This window comes from Malaya genurostris, chromosome 2, assembly GCF_030247185.1.
Source record: "Malaya genurostris strain Urasoe2022 chromosome 2, Malgen_1.1, whole genome shotgun sequence".
In the NCBI taxonomy this organism is placed as follows: Eukaryota; Metazoa; Arthropoda; class Insecta; order Diptera; family Culicidae; genus Malaya; species Malaya genurostris.
The window spans coordinates 70,639,145-70,660,252 of NC_080571.1; the positions used below are offsets into that span (position 1 = coordinate 70,639,145).

General features: G+C 39.8%; 1 protein-coding gene across 1 annotated transcript; it reads left to right on the forward strand.

Moving 5' to 3' along the window:
* Positions 1–652: 652 nt before the first annotated feature.
* On the forward strand, positions 653–20,181 carry LOC131427698 (ubiquitin carboxyl-terminal hydrolase 20). The gene is made up of 6 exons (XM_058591132.1): positions 653–1,516; positions 9,491–11,517; positions 11,581–11,851; positions 11,940–12,233; positions 18,377–18,842; positions 19,052–20,181. The coding sequence occupies exons 1-6, from the start codon at positions 1,433–1,435 to the stop codon at positions 19,597–19,599; spliced, it is 3,690 nt and encodes a 1,229-aa protein (XP_058447115.1). The 5' UTR covers positions 653–1,432; the 3' UTR covers positions 19,600–20,181.
* Positions 20,182–21,108: the final 927 nt, after the last annotated feature.

The window sequence follows — 21,108 nt, forward strand, 5'->3', positions numbered from 1 at the left end:
GGACAACACTCATCAAGCCATTTGTTGGTATCGGCGGCACTTTTTTTCATCAAAAAGTAGTGTTTCATCAACACACGAAATTCCTTTTTTCTATTTTTTTCACATTAACAAAAGTAGCTTCACTCAAAATGCAATATCTTACAAACTAATAATCAGACAGCTGTCAAATTTATACACGTATCTTTTGAAGGTTGGTACTAACTGGAAATGGTATGGATTTAATTCTAGTGGCGCCCTCTCATAGAAACGATACGAACTTTTCAGCCGATCTGTTAATTGCTAATTGTCGAATATGTTGTCTGACATGTCATTGAAGTTTTTCTACATATTCTGTAATGACTTATGCGGATGCAAGCAGGATCTGGAAGAAGCATTCTATAAATAATAAAAATTTGTAGCTATTATACTCTTATTATTTTGGACTAACTCATTTTTTTTCGAAATATAGTGTCAGAAAATAACTGCGTAGTGGCAAGCAAAAATGTAAACCGTAAGTGACAGTTGTCTAACCGAATTTCGGCAAAAGTTGACAAGTTTCGTCATTTTGAAAACAAAGTAGTGATCTTTGATGTTTCGCGAACAAAACAGTTGATCTGGCATCCATGCCACTAGACACGTCGGCTTTACCGTCAGAATTCGTCGTCTCGAAAATATTACACGATTTGTCATAGCCAGTCGTTGAACGAATGTAGTGTTCTTGTCTTTTTTGTCGTACAATAGAATTTGTTTAAAGAGATAAATTATCTTTGTTGTGTAGTTACTAACATCCAACGAAATAACTCTAATAATTGAACAAACAGTTATACGGTTCAGTATTGTGAAAAGAAAAACAAACAAAAGTTATTACTTGGTTGCACCTGACTGACTCGCTAGTTTGTGGAAGTGCTCGTGAGTAGGAAAATCAGCACTGGGTGGGGACCAGGTGTTGAAATTGGTGGGTCAAGGAAAAGAATACGGTGCTTACAAGTACAGGACTCAAGGACAGTTAGTTCAAATTGTCAACATATACGCAGCTGCCGTTTAGTTTAATCAGGATATGGGGCAAAGATTATTCTAGTGATATATCGGAACGGTTCGCGAAGATAACCCCAAAAACGAGGTCAACAATTGCACAATCATCGTTGCAAAAAGTGCATGTTTTGGAATCAACACTGGTTATTTGCCAACCGGGAGTGAAATAGAAAACGAACATTTATTGATTCGTCTACAAAGGACTGCCAAGCTGGAAGCCCCAAAAGCTTGTTGCTTCAATATGGGACATGGCAAGAACTAAAACAAATTGTGATGTTTGCGGTCTCCGTTCAACGCTTCAATGGCACAGGATAGCAGAAACAATATTACATAATTTTTGTTGATGTTTTTTTCTTCTCTCCTCTGATTGTGTCATTTTGGGACTAGTTTTGTGTAAGTCGCGAGACGGAACGAAGCAACGATGGCTCGCAGTGGAGGCAGCAAATGCCCTCACCTAGAGAACGTTGTCCAGTTGTCGTTGCTGGAGCTATGCAAGTTGAAAAAGGTAAGATTTGTGTCTAGCAAGTAGCTTGAAGGTTTATGTATCAGAAATTCAACTGCAGTTCAAGTAAACAAGTGAAGTTTAGTGTCATTAAAATATGCAATCTTTGTTTTATTATGATACGCTTGCATTCGATGTTTGAATCCGCTGGGTATTTTTAATGCATATCCTGCAGCAACGCTTTTTTTGTTCTAGACAGACCTTCATTTCTTTGTTCAATATGCGCAGTTTATTAATTTGTGTCTTAATCGATGGACAAAAAATGCGTTTGGACTGTTCGGATTTACGTCAAGAAACATTTGTTTTTACGTATAATTCCTATTTCGCTTCTTGTTTTGGGTGTCTGTTAAGAGTGGCTTAAATTTTCCGTGATACATCCGTGATTCGATGTTTGATTGATTATGTGATTGTCAAAGATTTTGCACTTCCAACATAGCTATGCTTGATGAATGCTCATAAATTAATGACTTGTAGATTTGATAAATGATCTAATCATAATGATCCTGAATGAAATGTATTGTAATATGGATTTAATCAAGTGTAGATGCTCAATAACAAATATACATGATTTCTTCTGATTTTTATCTAGTTTGATAGCGCCTAACTTTATAAGCCAAGCTTGTGAAAATGAGCAATTATCGTCAAGGTTAAAAAAACATGCAAAAAGTATGGTTTTTGATATTACACACAGAAAAATCCCGGATGTTTAATACAACAAAACGACTAGTTGCTCATCAATCCAAAAACGTAGTTATCTCAAACCGAGATAGAAGTGAGGCAACATTTGTAAAGTAATTCCACGGAATGGAGAGCTTGACCTGTAGCTCTGATTTTTTAGTTTGTCCAGATTTTCACTTTTATAAAACGTTTTTTGTGATTGTACAACGGTGCGGTTCAATTTAAACATCAGAAAAAGCACTCTAACTCAATAGATTATAAATAAAACTGTTCAAAATTGGCGAAATACCAAGCTGATGCAGTTTCTCAGATAGGATATTCAGATTCATAGAAACTGAATCAAAAGCCCCCTTGATGTCTAGATGCCATTTGTTCTTCACGAGACAAATGCCATTTGAATTTCTTTACCTCTGCGAAAATTGTGTATCTGAAAACAAGCCATTAGTCTCGACCCAATGGTCTAAAAGAGAATCATTTTTTCGAACAATTCCCGAACACAGGAAAACATAGCAATCGGCCGATACGAATTGTGATCGGTGGCTGGTTTCTTTGGTTTGTGGGACAATATTACCCTCAAGGAACCTATTGAATAAATTCAGTAAGCGCCTGTTGGCGGTGTCAGGCAGATCCTTCAACAAGTTGAATTTGATTCAGTCTAGCCCCGGGGCTTTATTGCTACATGACAAGAGCGCAAGTGAGACCTCTACCATTGAAAACGGTGTTTCGTTTCGTGTTTGATGACGCGACCCGGGTGATCTTCTGTTCCGAAACAGAGCCGGGGTATACTTTATTATCGAAATCAAATATCCAGCGGTTGAAATAATCCTCGCTTCCTTTTCCTTGGTGTAATGATTGCGCTTTCGTCGGCCCGTATTCCAAAAAATGCTCATTGATGTTTCGCTCGATAATCCTTCTACGAATCAACGCCAATGACCGCGTTTCTTCGCTTTAATCAAGCTTTTCATTTTAGCGTCTAATGCCGCGTAGTTGCGATAATTATCAGGTGTTTCGTTTTTCCTAAACTCGATAAATGACGAAGTTTTTTCGCGTTTAATTCTGAGCAGTCTTTGTCCCATCCATGTTAGTTTTCGACCCGGGTACACGTTTCGTCTGAGCTTGAGTCGCGTTGTCGAGAATCAAGCCAGCCAAAAACGTGTACTATTCCTCCGGAGGAAGTTCTGGTGTTGTTTCTAGTTTCTCAGACATCGAATTTGCGTAGTATTTCCAAGCAATATTTCTTCTTTGGTTCTAATCCGCGGGCGATTGAAGTTACGATAGGTAGATGATCGTTACCGTGGGGATCAGGGATTACCTATCACTTGCAATCCAACCGTAGCGAGGTTGAACAAAGGGATAAATCCAGTACACTTGGTCTTGCTGGTGGTGCAGGAATCTGTGCGATTTCTCCCGTGTTCAAGATTGTCATATTGAAGTTGTCGCAAATATCATGGATCATAGCTGATCTGTTATCGTAGTGAAGACAATTCCATCCCGTACCGTGTGAGTTAAAGTCTCCTAAAACCAACGTCGGTGCGGGAAGTAGCTCTATGATATCACTGAGCCGCCCATGCCAAATCGAGGGGGAATATAGATGGAAGCAATGCAAAGATCCTTGCTGTTGCGAATGCAACTAGAAAAAAAGACAGTTTTCCGGTTTTTTGAACGTGTATTCCATTTTATGCCATTGTGTTGAGCAAACGTTAAGGAACGTTAAAAAATTCCTGCCAATACAACACGAATTTCTATAGCAAATCTTTGTATACATATTTAAGCATTAATCAAACATAATCACTGTACATAGTATATAGTTCCTTCAGTAAGTGTTCAGTTTTAGTGTCCCTTTTCCTATTTAATATTAATGCTATCAGCCACGCTATAAGTAAATTAGTTTAAGGTTAGGTTAAGTTAATGAATTCACTTATTATTTTACCTTTCAGCAACATCAAATATAACTAGATATAATGATCCAAAATAACTATTGCATGTAACGGAGCTCACGTAGAATACAAATTACTGATTAACAGCTTAATACTATCGCAATATAAGCTCAATATAATCATAAAGAATTTTCGACACCTCTTTTAGCAATGACCAGCAAATTTTTTTGCAAAATGTCTTACCCAATATCAAATGACGTTTTAACGTCCAGCGGCTCACCATTAGAGGGGAATCCGGTTGACAATATCACGGTGTTGGATGTAAGGGCGTCGCAACGAGGGGTTTGCGACACTTGCCTTTGATTGTAACATGACATGCGACAACTCGATATAAACATGACATGGAAGTTCAACGATATTTCAGAGGTTAGCCAAGTTTCGCACAATACAAATGCGTCACATGTCAGATTATTTACTAGATATTTGAAAGGATCTATTTTTGGGACGATACAGTATGCGTCAGAAAATTTTGAGACTTACCGCTCAAGCCACTCAACCTAGTTTTGCAAAATTTTACTCCAGGCATCAGTTATTGTTTACAAACAGATTTGTACATTTGAATAAGAAGAGTTGGGAAATATGACTTAAAAGAAAAATCTAGAGCTCGAGTTGAACGAAATTTCATTACCGACAGAATGGAAGCAGCTAGAGTGGAGCGAAACAAGAAACTGCTTAGTAACCTGAAGAAGAGGTCCACTGTCAATGTCTTTACGACAATGAGAAGCTGTTTACTGTCAACAGCGTGTCCAACAGTCGCACCAACCGGTATAAAAGTTCGAAGAAAGCATCGGATGTACCTGATAATATAAAATTCACATTTCGGACCAAGTATCCAGCAGGGGTGATGGCGATTGGATTGGTTGCTTCCGATGGCCAAAACATGGACCCCCGAGAAATCTTAAGGATCATGTTTTGCCTTGGATTACATCTACCTACGGCAAGGATGCAAATATTGTGTGCCAGCAAGACGGGGCCCCTGCCCACACACCGCAGAAAACACAAATATGGTTGAGGGACAACATGCCTCAATTCTGGGCCAAAGAGATGTGACCACCTAACTCACCTAAATTAAATCTTCTGGATTTCTGTGTATGGACCAATAGCGCAAAGCAAAGCATTGGAGAGAAATGTCTTCAGATTATATTTCCAAGGTCTGCAAAAGCTTCAGGCGTCGTCTAGAAGCGATCATAAATGCATATGGCGGACATATTGAGTGAAGAGGAAACTTAATCTTCTACGAACATTTTGTGTTAATACAGGTTATGTTTAAAGTGGATAATAAAGATACTAAACCCCAATAATATTAAAAATGTTTGAGTCTCATTAGTTTCTGACGCATACTGTGCTTCTACAATTTCACTGTAAAACAGTAATTGTATCCGTGACCTCGGAGGTTAGCTTAGCCATCGAAGGATACGATCGCTGTAGGCCCCTTTCTACAGCCCCTGTAGGCCCCTTTTTGCAGCCAACTTGTTCAAAAATGTTTTAACTGTAGGAATGAAAGCCATTAATATGCTTTTAAGAGGTTCTGAAATATCGAAGGTAGATATGATCTAGTCCACAATATCAGAAAATTCGACAAAGCCAGTATTTGGTAAATTTTCTGATTGATCTTTAGGGACTTTTGGGGTTTCAGGAAGTGGTGGATGTGAGCTTTTTTCTTCGGATTTTTTTGGCACCACTTTCAGCTGTATTTTTTGGGATCCCCTCTAAAGACACCTTCGAACCCTGACTAGGGAGCTTATGAGAGGATATATATTTCTCCTCCTTCTGTATGATGAGCTATGAGAGACAGCCGAAGATGTACCTCCGAAGAGATCGTCATAATGCAGTCTCTTTTTTTTTTTTCAATTAACACCTTTAAAAGACAACTGTTAAAATTTCATGATATTCTGTTCATTAGTTTGTGAGTTGTTGTGCTAAGAGTGACGCTACTTTTGTTATTTTCAGAACAATGGATCAAAAACAATTTCGTGTCTTAATTTTACACTGCTTTTTTGATGGGAAAAAATACCGTTCAAGCGAAGCAATGGATTGAAAAGTGTTCCGCTCCATCAGAAACAACAATAAATCGCTGTCTTAAAACGTTGTCGTAGAAACACCGACACAAAATTGTTTTGAATGATCGAAAAGTGAAGTTACGTGAGTTAGCTGACATCGTAAAGATATCAAAAGAACGTGTTGGCTTTATATTGCATGGGCATTTGACTATGAGAAAACTCTGTTCAAAAAGGATGTCGCGTTTGCTCACTGTTGACCAAAAACGAGAACGTGTTGATGATTCTGAGCAGTGTTTGGCCATGTTTAAACGTAACGAACCGGAATTTTTTGCGTCGATATGTGACAATGGATGAAGCATGGATTCATCACTTCGCTCTGGAATCAAAACGATTGTCATCTGAAAGGACAGCAACTGGTAACCCTCTTCCAAAGCGCCCGAAAGCACAACAATGGCTGGAAAGGTTATTGCTTCGGTATTTTGGGATGTGCGTTGTGTAATATGTATCGATTATCTTGAGAAAGAAAATATCATTAACAGTGAACATGATATAGCGTTATTGAAGCATTTGAAGGCTGAAAATGCAAAGAAACGACCGCATATGCCAAAGAAAAAAATGTTGTTTCATCATGACAACGCACCGTGTCACAAATCAATCAAAACAAATGCAAAACTACATGAATTGAACTTCGAATTGCTCCCACGTCCACCATATTCGCCAGATTTGGCTCCCAGCAACTACTAACTGTTCACAGACCTGAAAAAAATGCTCGCCTGTAAGAAATGTTGCACAAATGAAGAGGTTATCGCCGAAACTGAGGTCTATTTCAAGGCAAAAGATAAACCATTCTACAAACGTGGTATTGAAATGTTAGAGCGGAGCTGGAATGTTGCTCTTGATGGAGATTTCGTTGATGAATCAAGATAATAATTTTGAACCAAAAAAGAACTTGTTATCTTTGTTAGGCCCGGGACTTTTCAGCTTATGTGTTAAGAATGTTAAATTTTTTCCGTTCAATTAGGTTCGGATGTAAACCGCAAGCCCATCGGAATAATTTTTTATGCGAGTTTCAATGTAATCAGAAGTGACACGAAACTATCCGTGCGGGCAAAAGTTAATGAGCAAGACTCTTTGCAAGCGTATGAGTAATGCCAACAATGTGTGGGTAAAAACAAATTCCGGCGCTTCTTTTCCTGATTTTACCTAATAAATCTTTCATATGGTTGAAATATAAACAAATCGGATCATTCTGCTTGAAATTGCAATTCAAGGAAAGCGAAAATCTTAGGCTAAAACTCTTCCGTTTTCCTTAAAACTGCTCGAGAAAAATTATTTCAGTTCCAGCTTACTTCCACTGACACATTTGATTAGCAACAAACACATTGCTATATGGATTTTCTCTTGCAGAAATTATTGCGATATAAAGATTTACGTACTTTCTATTAGTAATCTGGCAAAAAAGGAACCTTGAATTTAACACGCGAAAGGCAATGGATATGGAATGTTGTCGTAAAACTATTTATTTTTCCGGCAAACTGCTTTTGTAACAGAAAATATTCAGTTTTGTTTATTTTGTGTAGCGCAATCTGATAGAAATGCATTGAAGCAATGTTGCTAGCTTATTTTAAAAATCTACTCATAAAATGTAAGCAATTTTCCATCAAACGTTGGTGAAAAATTGATCAAAACTAATATCTCATCCAAGATGTCAGGCTTAACATTCATTTGAGAATAAATTATTGTGAAAAAAGATTGTTTGAACCTCAATCGTGCAATCCATTTTGATAAACTCGGTGCACTGCATATATGAATACACAGATCTATGGCATACACTCAAAAAAATCCACACGTTAACCTTATGTGAAAAAAACACGTAGATTCCAAAAATGGCTTTGTCATCGGAGTTTACGTGATCTTCTTAACAACCAGCGGATCATGATTGAATATGAAATGAATGCCAGAATTATTGCTGTTGTCACATATATTTTATGTGTCACTTACTTGAATTCATTTTGTCATGTTCTTTTTGTGCTTGCAATATGGCGTCAGTTGAAAAACCTAGAACAAATAACATAGGCCAGATCCCTTTTGACCCTTCTACGGTATTTATCACAGTGATTTTAGGGTAAATAATTGCTCATTGATTTTATCGACAGTTTTGAAGTCTAGCTAATTTTTATTATACTTTCAGATCTAATATTAGTACCAAGAAGAAGTATAATTTATAAGCGAATGTACCATTTAGTGAGTTTACTAAATGGCTCTGCGAATACAATTCTCAACAACTTATTTCCATGACCAATTGGCATTACGTGAATTCTGTGCTCCAAAAATACGAAACTGAAACACAATTCAATTTTGTTTTTTTTTTCTACAGCGGAGTTCAAAAGGCAATACCACTAGATTGTGTTCCAGCACATCAATCACATCTTGAACTACTAGTTTCAGCTGAATGCATTCCTTAAAGGGAACAATGTTTGATTCAGTTTAGCTGCTCCGGAGAAAGGATTTAGAACAATGCATTCTGTATTTTTGATATTTTTCGCAAGTGATTCAACAGAAACGAATTTAAAAGTAAAATTGTCAGAATATCTGCTTGCGAACAAAGTTTATCGCAATGTTATGTCCAACAGACTATGTAATCTATTAGTTTTTAATACCAATATACATTATTAAGATTCAATATAGAACTTTATAGTAACAATTACATGAAAATAATGTGACTATTAAGTAAAATTCTGTTAAAAAGTAAGTTCAGATGAAATAAATTTTACAGCACAATTTAAATGAACTTTGTATAAATTTCACAAAAGTGTTCTATAGAATCTACGAAAAAAGTGACGTAGATATTACGTGATACAAATGTGGACTAAGAGTTCATGAGTTCATTCTGTGCTATCTTTACTTAACATAAATATTACAAGAAAAGTTCTATGGATAAAAATTACATACGTTTTCACGTAGCATTGAAGTGAGAATTTACGTGTACGTACCAAATAGAATGTACGTAATACACAAATTACCAACACAAGTTAACTTGGTTTACTCTTGATCATTAAAGGGCAAAATTAGTTGTATTGAATGACATATTGTAATTTTTTTATTGCTGATATTATTTTGGTGTCCGAAATCGAACTTGGACAGGCTTCACAAACCACTTCACACTTTCTCATTCTGCTACTAACGCAGAAGATGATAGAAGCCAAATGAACTCCTAGTTTTCTCACCTTTTGACGATTCATGCAACTTTGAATAGCTTAAGTGTCTCAAAAATAGTTTTTTGGAAGCTTCAAAAGTCATTGAAAAAAATAACCAATGTTACATATTCATCGAATAACTTCCCTTATTTCTCTTTGCTTCAGGGTGAACCGTGCACCGAGTGCGACGCGAATGGTCCAAATTTGTGGATTTGCTTGCAAAAGAACTGCCTGCACATCGGCTGTTCGGAGCAGTACAATGACCATAGTACAACCCACTTCCAGACCAGCCGGACTCACTGCATACACATGAATCTTTCGTCGCAGCGTATCTGGTGTTATCTGTGTGAGTTCGAGGTGTTCCTGGTGCAGCAACAGCACCAGCAGATCCGGCGAACTTCGATGGTCAGCAATGATTCCAGCGATACTAGCCGCTATTCGGCAGGCAATGAGAAGCTTTTGATGTACGGTGATCGATTCTCCAGTGGTGGTGGTGGTGGTGGTGGTGGCGTTGGTGCCGGGGGCGAGTCCTGCGACAGTAGCTGCGAGGAAGACGAATTCGAGAGGCATGGTAAATGGAATGGATTGGTTGGATTGCAGAATATAGCCAATACTTGCTACATGAATGCAGCACTTCAAGCGTTGAGCAACAGTCCTCCGTTGACGGGGTTCTTTTTGGATTGTGGTTCAGTGTTGGAGACAGACCTGTTGGGGAATCAAACCGTTTCGAAACCAGGACTGGCTAAACATTATCATAAACTGATCAAAGAAATGTGGTGCAAAAACCGTCGCTATATCGTGCCGAGTGGAATTCTGTATGGAATACGGATTGTTCATCCGATGTTTAGAGGTTACCAACAGCATGACACCCAGGAGTTTCTTCGGTGTTTTATGGATCAACTGCACGAAGAGTTGAAGGAGGACGCTCAGCCTCCGCCGGAGTTGCTATCGCTGCGTGGTAGAGATCACCGAAACGGTGATGATCAATCGGTTTGTTCTTCTCCGTCACCGTCGCAATCGGAAGCGGAGTATGAGACCTGCGACAGTGGTGTCTCGGAACAGTCGAGCCTATCGGATGACGTGTCTGTCAGTTGTAAACGAACCAGAAAAGTATCCCGATCGCCTAGTCCCACAAGCCAAAGAAACGTTAGTTCAAACAGTCGGCAGCAGTCTCCGATTGGCAGCAATCGAAGTACATCCAGCAGCACCGGTAGCATGACTTCCTCACACCAACAGCAACAAGGTGGAAACGTCAGTGATACACAGCAGCAGAAAACTGCCAAGGATAAAATTTCGGAACGATCCATAATCAGTGATATTTTTGATGGCAAACTTCTTTCGTCGGTTCAGTGTTTGACGTGCGATCGCATATCGACCCGAGAGGAAACATTCCAAGACCTGTCATTGCCAATTCCAGGAAAGGACCATTTAGCCGTGCTACATCAGAATCATTCCGGAATGCCTGCCGCTAATCATCCGAGTTCGGTTGGTGGTAGTGGTGGTGGTGGTGGCAACAGCAGCAGTAGCAGCGGGATCACCTGTTCCGATGCGGTCTATCCCGTCACTGGGGACAGTTGGATCTGGTGGATTTGGAATTGGCCATTTTGGACGTGGGTTCGCTCGTGGTTCTGGGGACCGGCCGTTAGTTTGCACGATTGTATGGCGGCTTTTTTCAGTGCCGACGAGTTGAAGGGAGACAATATGTACAGCTGTGAAAAGTGCAATAAACTGCGGAACGGTGTGAAATATTCCCGTGTGTTGGCCTTACCGGAAATGTTGTGTGTTCACTTGAAGCGCTTCCGGCACGATTTGTCGTACAGTTCAAAAATTTCCAGCCCCGTTCATTTCCCGTTGCATGGGCTTGATATGCGTCCGTATCTGCACAAGGACTGTAAATCGGATGTCACTTCGTACGACCTGTGCGCGGTTATTTGCCATCATGGTACGGTAGGTGGAGGTCACTATACCAGTTTTGCCAAACACGATCCCACCGGAAAGTGGTTCGAGTTCGATGACCAACTTGTGACGCAGGTTAGTCCCGAGGATGTACAAAATTGTGAAGCCTACGTACTGTTCTATCGAAAGAACAACACGAAAATGATGACGATCCGGGCACAGGCGAACGATTTGATTAGCGTCCAGGAACACGCCTCCGATATTCGGTTCTACATCTCACGGAATTGGTTGCATCGGTAAGGTGTTCTGTTTGCTTAATTTAGAACAAAAAATATTCACCTTTGCCCCCGCTCATCCAGGTTCAACACGTTCGCCGAACCGGGACCCATTGACAACTGGACGTTGCTTTGTCCGCATGGCGCATTTCCACCGAGCAAGGCACCGTACTTTTCGAAGCTAGTAGTGCCAATTCCGCAAGCATTGTGGGATTTTTTGTACCAAAAATTTGGTGGTGGCCCCGTGTGTAATCACATCTTTCCCTGCCACATTTGTAAAAAAGCTGCTGAGTCACTGTCGAGAAGGCAGCGAGCAGAACTAGAAGCATTTACCGCATGTAATGACGAATACCAGGTATTGTGTTTTTTTGTTGTTGTTGCTCATCCATCATCTTCGATCTTTGTTATTGATCTTTCTTGTTTATTTGTTTTTTTTTTTGCAGTACAACGAAAACCCAACCACCATTTATGCGATCTCAATGGCTTGGTTCCGCCAGTGGCAGATGTTTGCCCGTGGTGTAACCACCGAAGAGCCAGGTCCGATCGATAACAAACTGATAGCAATTCCCGGAGATATGAGCATTCCACTGCGCAGTGTTCGTCAGGGTTCGGACTATGCACAGATTAATTGTACGCTTTGGCATTTCTTCTACGGCATTTACGGTGGCGGACCGGAAATTGTCCTCCGGGGTCAGCCCGTACCACCACCAGAACCAAGGGTGGCAAAGCCCGTCAAGGTATGTCGATTTGTTTATTTTCAGGGTCTGTACAACTTTCTTTCGAGCGAAGGATTTTTCGCAGAAAGTACCATGCTACAGAAAACCATAGTTAAGAATGTACTAACTAGTGGTATGAAATGTTACAAAATGTACCATTTTCTAGAGAGAGAAGAACAACCAGAATCTGTTTCCCTTGGATGGAACAGAATGGATAAGTTTTTGCATTATTCCAAATTGTCGAATATTTTATAAACAGCTTTTGATTTTGCCACATAAGTGCTGTTCACAGAATTGTGTCTTTTAAAAAAGTTCTATTTCCTTTGAATCGTTTGTTTCCGGTAAACATTTTTCACCAGGAATAAGTTGCATATATCGATCAAAAAGTAAAAAAATGTTTCCATTTAATTCCACTATATTTAAAAGTCTTTACTAAAATAGTAAAGACTTAAATATAGTGGAATTAAATGGAAATTTTTCGTTTTGATCGATTTAGTTCATTCCACTTACCGCTCAAAAAAGTAATTTTTGATTTGCTTATATTCTGCAGACGATATGGCTTCAGTAAGTTTATCTGATCCGAAAGGTTTTTAAGGCGTGTATCGAATATAAGCTATCCACAAATTATTCTTTCAAATTATGATAGAAAACGATATTCAATTCAAACTATAATTTGATCCTTTGTTGTACGAGGTTAACTTGAGCATAATCAAAACCGGATGAAATTTATGTTATCCTTCACAATTTTTTGAACTTTTGATCGAACGCTCTTAATCAAGCTCCGGACAAGTGTTGCATCGCATTTTTTGGACGCTTGAGCCCAAATTTTTTTTAACTCCTGCATGTTCCCAGTTGCCTTACCAGTCTTCTTGTAGACCCTTTTCCGCAAGCCAATTGAGAGTGGTTTTGGAATAGTGAGCCGATGCTAAATCCGGCCAATCTCTTCTGGAGACTTTCAGATCGATAGATTTCTGCATTTATAGTTCCGGTAGTGTAAAAAATGGTTGGCTTCAAACCACAGGAACATATTGCTTGCCGTACCAGTACCTTTTGACCGAATTTCTCCACTTGAATCGACCTGTTCGCATCGCTCAAATCTTCCCCAACGACGACAGTAAAGTATTGTGGACCTGGAAGGGTAATTGAGTCCTCCTTTACACAAGTCTCATCGTCCATCAAAACGCATGCATCCGGACACTGCAAAAGACGCGAATACAATTTCCGGGCCCTTGTTGCTGCTCGCTTCTTCTGTTCTACACTTTGTTTCGCGATTTTCTGCCTCTTGTTGGTCTTCAGGTGATTTCGCCTCTAGATACGCTGGATCATTCCGACACTCGTTCCTGATTTTTTGGCCAAATCACGTATTGACATTGACATTGCTCACCCAAAGAATAGTGTTCCCCAAACTTATTAATGATGGTTTTAACACTGGCATGATGAATTCCAAACCGCTTCGCCAATGTTCGCATAGTAATACTTTAGACGTGTGTGCTCTGGAACAAGGTTGGTTCAATAATGAATAAATTTTTAATAGTTTTTAGGCGGTAAATAATCAACTGCTTCTTTGATTCATTTCTTCACTACCTCTCAGTTGATGCTCTCTAATCCGATTCTGGCCCGTAAAGCTGTTAATGATGGAGAAGGCAGTGATTTCATCAGAATGTCCGCCTCTTGAAAACGCGTAGGAATGTATACAAGCTTGACCTTTCCTTCTGCAACAGCTTCTCGGATAAAGTGAAACTTTATATCCATATGCTTGACACGTTTAGTTTCTTCCTTTTCTGCCATAGCAATTGCACTTTCTTCGCCTTACTCTATCTTGATTCCCAGGAAATGATTGAGTTCGTGCAAATCCGTCATTTCGAACTCCATTTTAAGCTTCGTCTTGATTTCATCTATCATTTGCAAATTTTTTGCCGCAACAAGAAGATCGTCCACGTAGATCACAAGGTAAATTATCTGTTCTCCTTGTCCACGAATATAGACACAATAGTCATGCCGAGACCGACACGCATCAGAACTTCGTTGAAACGACCATTCCAGCAGCGAGGCGATTGCTTGAGACCATACAAAGATTTATTTAATAAACAAACTTCGCAGTGCTGACCACATACCCCCTCTGGAACTCGCATGTACACCTTTTCTGTGAGGATACCATTAGGAAACGCCGTCTTGCGCTCCCGGCCACTAGACCTCGGAACATACTCTTCACAGTTGTTCCCATTTTTCAAATGTGGTGGGAGCGCAGATATATATTCTTCATCTTCTTCCTTGAGACAATGATCTTTTGATAGATTTGTATTATTGTCTCTTTTATTCTTATCTTCAGATTCGGTTGTTTGCAATACGTCATTGCTGAAAGGCTCTAGGACAGGACTTCCATCCGGAACCACTACTTTCGTTACATCTTCGTTGGGTGTCTTGAAAGGAAATTTTGATTCGTCAAACTTCACATCTCTTTCTACGAACATTTTTCTCTTATCGATATTCCATAGACGATAACTCGTCGGTGAATACCCAAGCGTTACGCTGCGTAGCCCATTTGCATCTAGCTTGCCCCTTTTCTGCTTCGGAATCCACGCAAATGACTGACATCCAAAAACTTTCAGTTTTCCAACATCCGGCTTTTCACCGTGCCAACATTCAGCAGGAGTTTTGTTTTCTTTTAGTGTATCAGTAGGGCTTCGGTTTGCAACGAATACTGCATTAAGTACTGCTTCTCCCCACATATATTTTGGTGCTCCGGATTCCGCAAGCATTGCTCTCATTTTTTCGACAATCGTCCTGTTATATCTTTCTGCCACTCCATTTTGCTGTGGTGTGTAGCCAACGGTTGATTCGACTTGATTTCCTTGTTTTGTATAGTAGGCACACTGCGCATTTGAAAAATATTCCTTTCCGAGGTCACATCTCAAATTTGCTATCTTCATACCGAACTTTGCCGTTGCCATAGCCTCAAATACCTTGAAATATTCAAAAACTTGGTCCTTGCGCTTCATCAAATAAACCACAGCAAAATAGTCATCAATGAATGAGACAAAATACTGATATCCTTCTAGTGTCCGCGGTGTAATCTGACCACCGATATCAGTGTGGACGCGCTCCAATGGCCGTGTTGTTTTAGGTCGATTCTTGATAAACGGCAACCGAACCATTTTGCTTTCTGCACAGCTATCGCAAAACCCACCACCGTGAACATCATCAATCCCGTGAACCATTCCATACTGTTTCAAGCGTCGTACATATTTGAAACTGAGGTGTCCAAAGCGTTTGTGTCACAACTCCATCTTGTCATCGTTATTCTTCACAATCATAGCTGAACCGGGAATCATACATTTCGTCTTTAAGAAAAACAGGTTTCCGTGTAATAGTGCCACGACTAAGATTTCGTCATTCTTGGATAAAACTGCTCGATCCGGCGTGAAATTAACTTTGACTCCAGCATTCAACAAACGCGACAATGATAGCAAATGTATTTGAGATTTTTGACGAACAGGACTTTTCCAAACGATATTGTAACTGCATTTCCGTTCACGAAGGTTTTACCTTTTACTGTGCCCTCTTTCGTGGCGTTGAGCTTCTCACCTTGTTTTGCACTCTCGATCATAAGTGGGATTTCCAAGTTTGAAAACTCTTGGCAACATTCTTCCTCGTATGCCATATGACGACTTGCTCCTGAATCAAGAATCCATTCAATTTCATAATCCTTTTTCAGACCTTGGGCCGTTTCTGCCGATGACAACATCAACGCCATTTCTCTATCTACGGGTAAATTTGCCACGAAGCAATTTCCTTGAAACTTGCTTTTGTTTTTGCCTTTGAATGATTTCGCAGCAAACGCCGATCGTGATCCATCTAGAACACAATTTACATTTGATCCCCGACCCGAACGTTTCTGCTCTTCGGCCAGCAAACGCGCCTTTACAGTGTCCAATTTCAATTGATCGTCATCAAGATTCTCCATGGCCGTAGTAGAAACATCATACGACGATGGTAGTGAAATGAACAATTGACTTACTGCGTCCAGCTCCGAAACAGTGGTTCCAGCACTCGTTAACTGACGAATTAATTTGTCGAGCCGTCGAAAATGGTCCATCAGCGGTTTTCCTTCTGCCATCTTCATAGTTTCCAGGGATCTTTGAATATAGGTCTGCGTTGCAAATCCCTTCTTTGAAAATGTACTCGCTAGAGAGTTCCACATCACCTTCGCAGTATTCTTGTCGCGCACGTATTCGAAATGAGAATCAGCTATATACGCCACCAGATAAGCCTTAGCTTTCTCGTCCTTTACACGAAAAACCTCCTGTTGTACTGCATTCGTGGGTTCATCCTCCGTGATCATCTCTTTCACTGAATCATCTCTTTCAACTAAACAATTCCAACCTACGCTGCACTTTACATATTTCTTTCAATATAATGAACTTCAGGTTTAACTTCAGTGGCCAAACGGAACTGGGCCCATAACCTTTACAGAAAAACGTGTGTGCTCTGGAATAAGGTTGGTTTAATTATGAATAAATTTTCAATAGTTTATAGGCGGTAAACAAACTCAATAACTAAGATAACTAATAATCAACTGCTTCTTTGATTGATCTTCAAATACCCATCTCACTTAGCCATGGGTCCAGAACCTTATGGCGATTTCGTTTTTAATTTGCACTACACCGGTGCAGTGCTACACTGAGGCATGAATAAACGAACAAAAATGACGAAAACATAAACAGTAACCATTGACTACAATAAACGATTCCATTGCACAGAGCTACACCAAACTTTTGATGAGTGCTACACCAGTGGTATCGGTGCAGAAAAAGTGTAGCACTGGTGTAGTGCAATTGGTAAAAACGAACGGTTTCAGTGCAGCTTTCGCTACACCAGTGTAGTGCAATTTAAAAACGAAAACGACATTAATTTTCACTTTCTTTTCAATACGTGATATTTTGAAAACGCAGAATTTCAACCGCACAAACCAACACCCTGTCACGACGCCATCTTGATGAGATCAAAATCGGAACTTCAAAATCAGCTGATTGCAACGTAAACAAACAAACAGTAATGCATTTGTTTAACGCGTTTACCTTGTTTAGTGCACGAAAATTAGTGAATTTTGTGTCGAGTTTCTCACAATAACTTGTCGGTTTACCTAAAATACAGCAGACAGTGTTTTGGGACATTAAGTGGAGATAATTTTCACAATTTGAGAGTCGCGATGAGTATCAAAACATCGCAGTGTTTGGGGCTCGAAACGCGAGGGGCTCATCGTAATCGGCATACTTTCAAATGGCTGTTGCCACATACCGGTGTCAGATGCCAAACGCACAGCATGCTGTGATCTGAGCACCATCACAAATACATGCGTACAACACAAATGTATGTGGATAGCTTATTTTCGATACACTCCTTAGTCAGAAGTTATAAGCTTAAAAAAAAAGGGCACCGGTAACCGAACACTCTCCCCTACCTTTCCGATCCGGTTCAGTGCCGGCTCAGTTCTGTGCACGGACGGTAATACTCTTTCATGCGCTTTATTAACACTTGGCCTGCTTAGTCTTGACACGAAACGCATTGAAACGTGTGAAAGAATATTACCACCCGTGAAGAGACTATGTCGGCACTGAACCGGACCGGAATAGTGTAAATATAACTTAAGGCTCATCTTTTTTCGCCATTCGTGGATAAGAATATCAAGACCCGAACGACCAAACAATGGGGTGTTTGTTTTCCCCTTTTTTGGTTGAATTACAACTATCCGATACCGATACCAGCTCGCCATTTTTCACCTTCGCTCTTACTCTCTTACAGAATGAAAACTTTTGTTAGACTTCTTTAACTTCAAATGACTCAACTGTTCTCTATAGGTATCTTTTGATATTTCCGTATCACATGCCTCAGTAACAATTTCAGAATTCAAGAACTTCTTGAAGAAGTCTAATTATTCGATTTCCAAATACAAAAAATAAATTGACTAATGTCTTCGAATGTATGGTTTTCTTAGTTTCGGTACATTATGTGAAAAGGTTTGCAAGATTGTCTTTCTTACTAGAGTTTACTTTTCTTTGCAATAAATTTCTGGGAAACAAAACTTCAGTTCGTTATATTCTGGAGAAAAATTTTCAGGAAAATGTTATAGAATTATTCGATAATGTTTTTTTTTCTTCCAAAAGGAGCGCGAACAAGAACCCATGGATGTCGGTGAATCGATTAGCCAGTCTTCGAAAAATGTCTCAGTCACCAACGGGCGCCAGGATACGGCGGCCGAAGTTCCGAATGATGTGTCATCACAGGGTGTAGCCATTCCAACCTATCAGAAACCCCAGAAGAGCGTATCTTTCGAGGACAATGAAAGCTACATGGAAAACGAAGATCACAACGAATCCGCTCGGTCGGTGCAGATGAAACGAAAACAGATGAAACAACAGAAGGAACAAAGCAAGGAATCGAAGAAAGCTGAAACGGACAGTGCCGATGGGTTGGGCACCTATCAACGGCGGAAACAACTCAAACATCAGCAGCAGGTAACGCAGGATGCCGGAAATGAAAAACACTTTGCCGATATGGTGGACAGCAGAGACAAAAAGGAAAGGCGACATCGAGCCGGAATGAAAACGAACGGTCTCTTTGGAGCAGAAGGTGAGTTCGTATTGGATTGCACGAATCAAGGCACGATAGAAACTTTGGAAGAACGAACAGACTAATAAATGAAGACAATCAACTAATGAAACTAATTCCATTATCATTTGTAATATAGTCCCATGTTTTTAATCCTAAATCGTCTTTTCCATTCGTGTTTTAGTGAAATAAATATGTTCCAAAAGCTGATTTCCAAATAAATCTTCTAGGTAAATACCAGGCCACCAGTGCGGAAACCACCAACAATGCACCCATTCCTCGGGCGGAATCGTTCTCGCAGCCTTCGATTGCCACCAAAGTCAATTACAACAGCCTTGGTACTGCCACGGTAACATTTTCCCGATCCGCAGACGAAACTCATCACCATGCCAGTGCCAACGGGACTACCGTGTCCGGTAGCGGTGCTGATTCCTCGAAGTCGGTCGATGAAATTATGCCACTGCTAACGCAAACCTCCATCAGTCGTGCTCATACAACCGAAAACGAGGACGATGACGATAACGAAAGTGATGGCGATCCGGTAGTTTCGGTAAAGGAACGATCGCATCACCATGGCCTCCGGAAGGGTCATCGATCGGGCAACCACCCGGTCGAAAACGGCCAACCCGAACGCGGCATGATGTCTTTCGGTAGGAAAAAACTCAAGTCAAAATATTTGAAGAGCAAATCGACCAAATCAGGAGTCATACTGGACGGTACGATTGGACAGATATCGCCCGTAGCCAACGGAACAAACGCCAGTGACAGCGAGAAATGAGTAGAACCAGTGCTTCGACGGTTTCGTTTGCTACTACCATTTTCGTGATAGTTTTGTTTAAAAAAAGTAAATAGTTTATTTGTTCATAAAACACTTTCTTTTACTCTGTTTTGTGTAGGAGGTTTTATATTTGCTCTTTGGGGAGTAACATGGTTATTAGTTCTACTAAATGTGGTAAACGTTGAATTAGTTTTATTTTCGTCGGTCGGAATGTTATTCTAGTGCTCGTTAGATTGTTGGACTTTCCTGTCGAAGTAGAAAAGGACCTGTTCAGAATACCGGGAAGCAATGCAAATAATGTATTTAATTGTAACAAAATCATCATTCTTTTTCAAATTGCCGTGCTAGGGGTTGTTAACAATAAACAATTAGATATAAATTTCTGTTTGCTCATTGATAATATAATGATCCAAAAAGATACGATTACCGATTGCAGTTCAATAGAATGTCCTTTTCAAGTTGATAGATACCATTACATTTTTCTTGACATGCGTTAAAAAAGGAATAAATAATTCTAGCAGCCGTACGGAAATTCGATGGGAATATCTATAAATTCTTAAATAAAGTAGTGAAGTAAAAATATCTTCTGTTTTTCGATTGACTACGGAAACGCTGAACTCAAATCCGAACACCACTGTAAACTTTCCACCATGACATTTGTAATACTACTTTAATTCGTTTTCTTACTCTTGCTCGTCTGACTGGAAGACGAACGTTGTTAACGGCAGGTAAAGTGTCCTACCTCGATGTGCAACACTAAAGATATGTTCATTCCATCAAAATAATAGCGTACCTCAATAAACGGTTAATAAGAATAACTTGAAACGCGACAATTCACCGTCTTACCGCTAAATCGATGGATACATTATCTCAATTTGGAAGTATTGTCGTTGCCGTCGTATTTTCCCGACCAGGCTCCATCCGATTATCACTTTTTTACTCATTGGTATAGCAGTATTTCGTCGATTCTGAAGAAATCGTAAAAAGGCGAACCCAAAGATTTCTCTACCTGAAAATTTAAATTATCAAAAAACTTACTTATTTAATTTTTGCCTTTCTCTTTGAAAATGTTTTTGAATTGCTGGAGAAAAAGACTTTTCATCGGAGCTCCGGAGACCCATTCGAATCAGCTCGACGAGATCGGAAAATGTTATTCATTTTCACGTTTTATTTTAATTTTTTTCGTATGGTGAAAAAGAAAGGTAAGACAGATAATTGTTTTTGATAAATTTCCCATGGAAGGTAATTATTTTAGATTACTTTAAAAAAATCTTTGCCCTTGCGAGCGGCCTTCCGGCAGTTGATCGCAACATTCGTCATTGCGAACGAAAACATGCTTTTGAGTTCTTTCTTCGTTTTATTTATCAATTCTTACTCAGTTATTGCGATCACTAGTAGTGGGCCGACGCCAGATTCGGCCAGAACACCGCGTCTTCGTCCTTATGACATTTCTTGATGAACGACGCAACTTTCCCTTTGCCACTGCCTGCAGATCCGAAACCAGTGGAC

What these genes read in the sequence shown, in the direction of transcription:
- LOC131427698 (XM_058591132.1), top strand. Translation starts at nt 1,433, where the DNA reads ATGGCTCGCAGTGGAGGCAGCAAATGCCCTCACCTAGAGAACGTTGTC. An exon ending in TCACGGAATTGGTTGCATCG is followed by an intron (nt 11,518 to 11,580) that starts GTAAGGTGTTCT and finishes CCGCTCATCCAG; the next exon opens with GTTCAACACGTTCGCCGAAC. An exon ending in CGGTCTCTTTGGAGCAGAAG is followed by an intron (nt 18,843 to 19,051) that starts GTGAGTTCGTAT and finishes TAAATCTTCTAG; the next exon opens with GTAAATACCAGGCCACCAGT.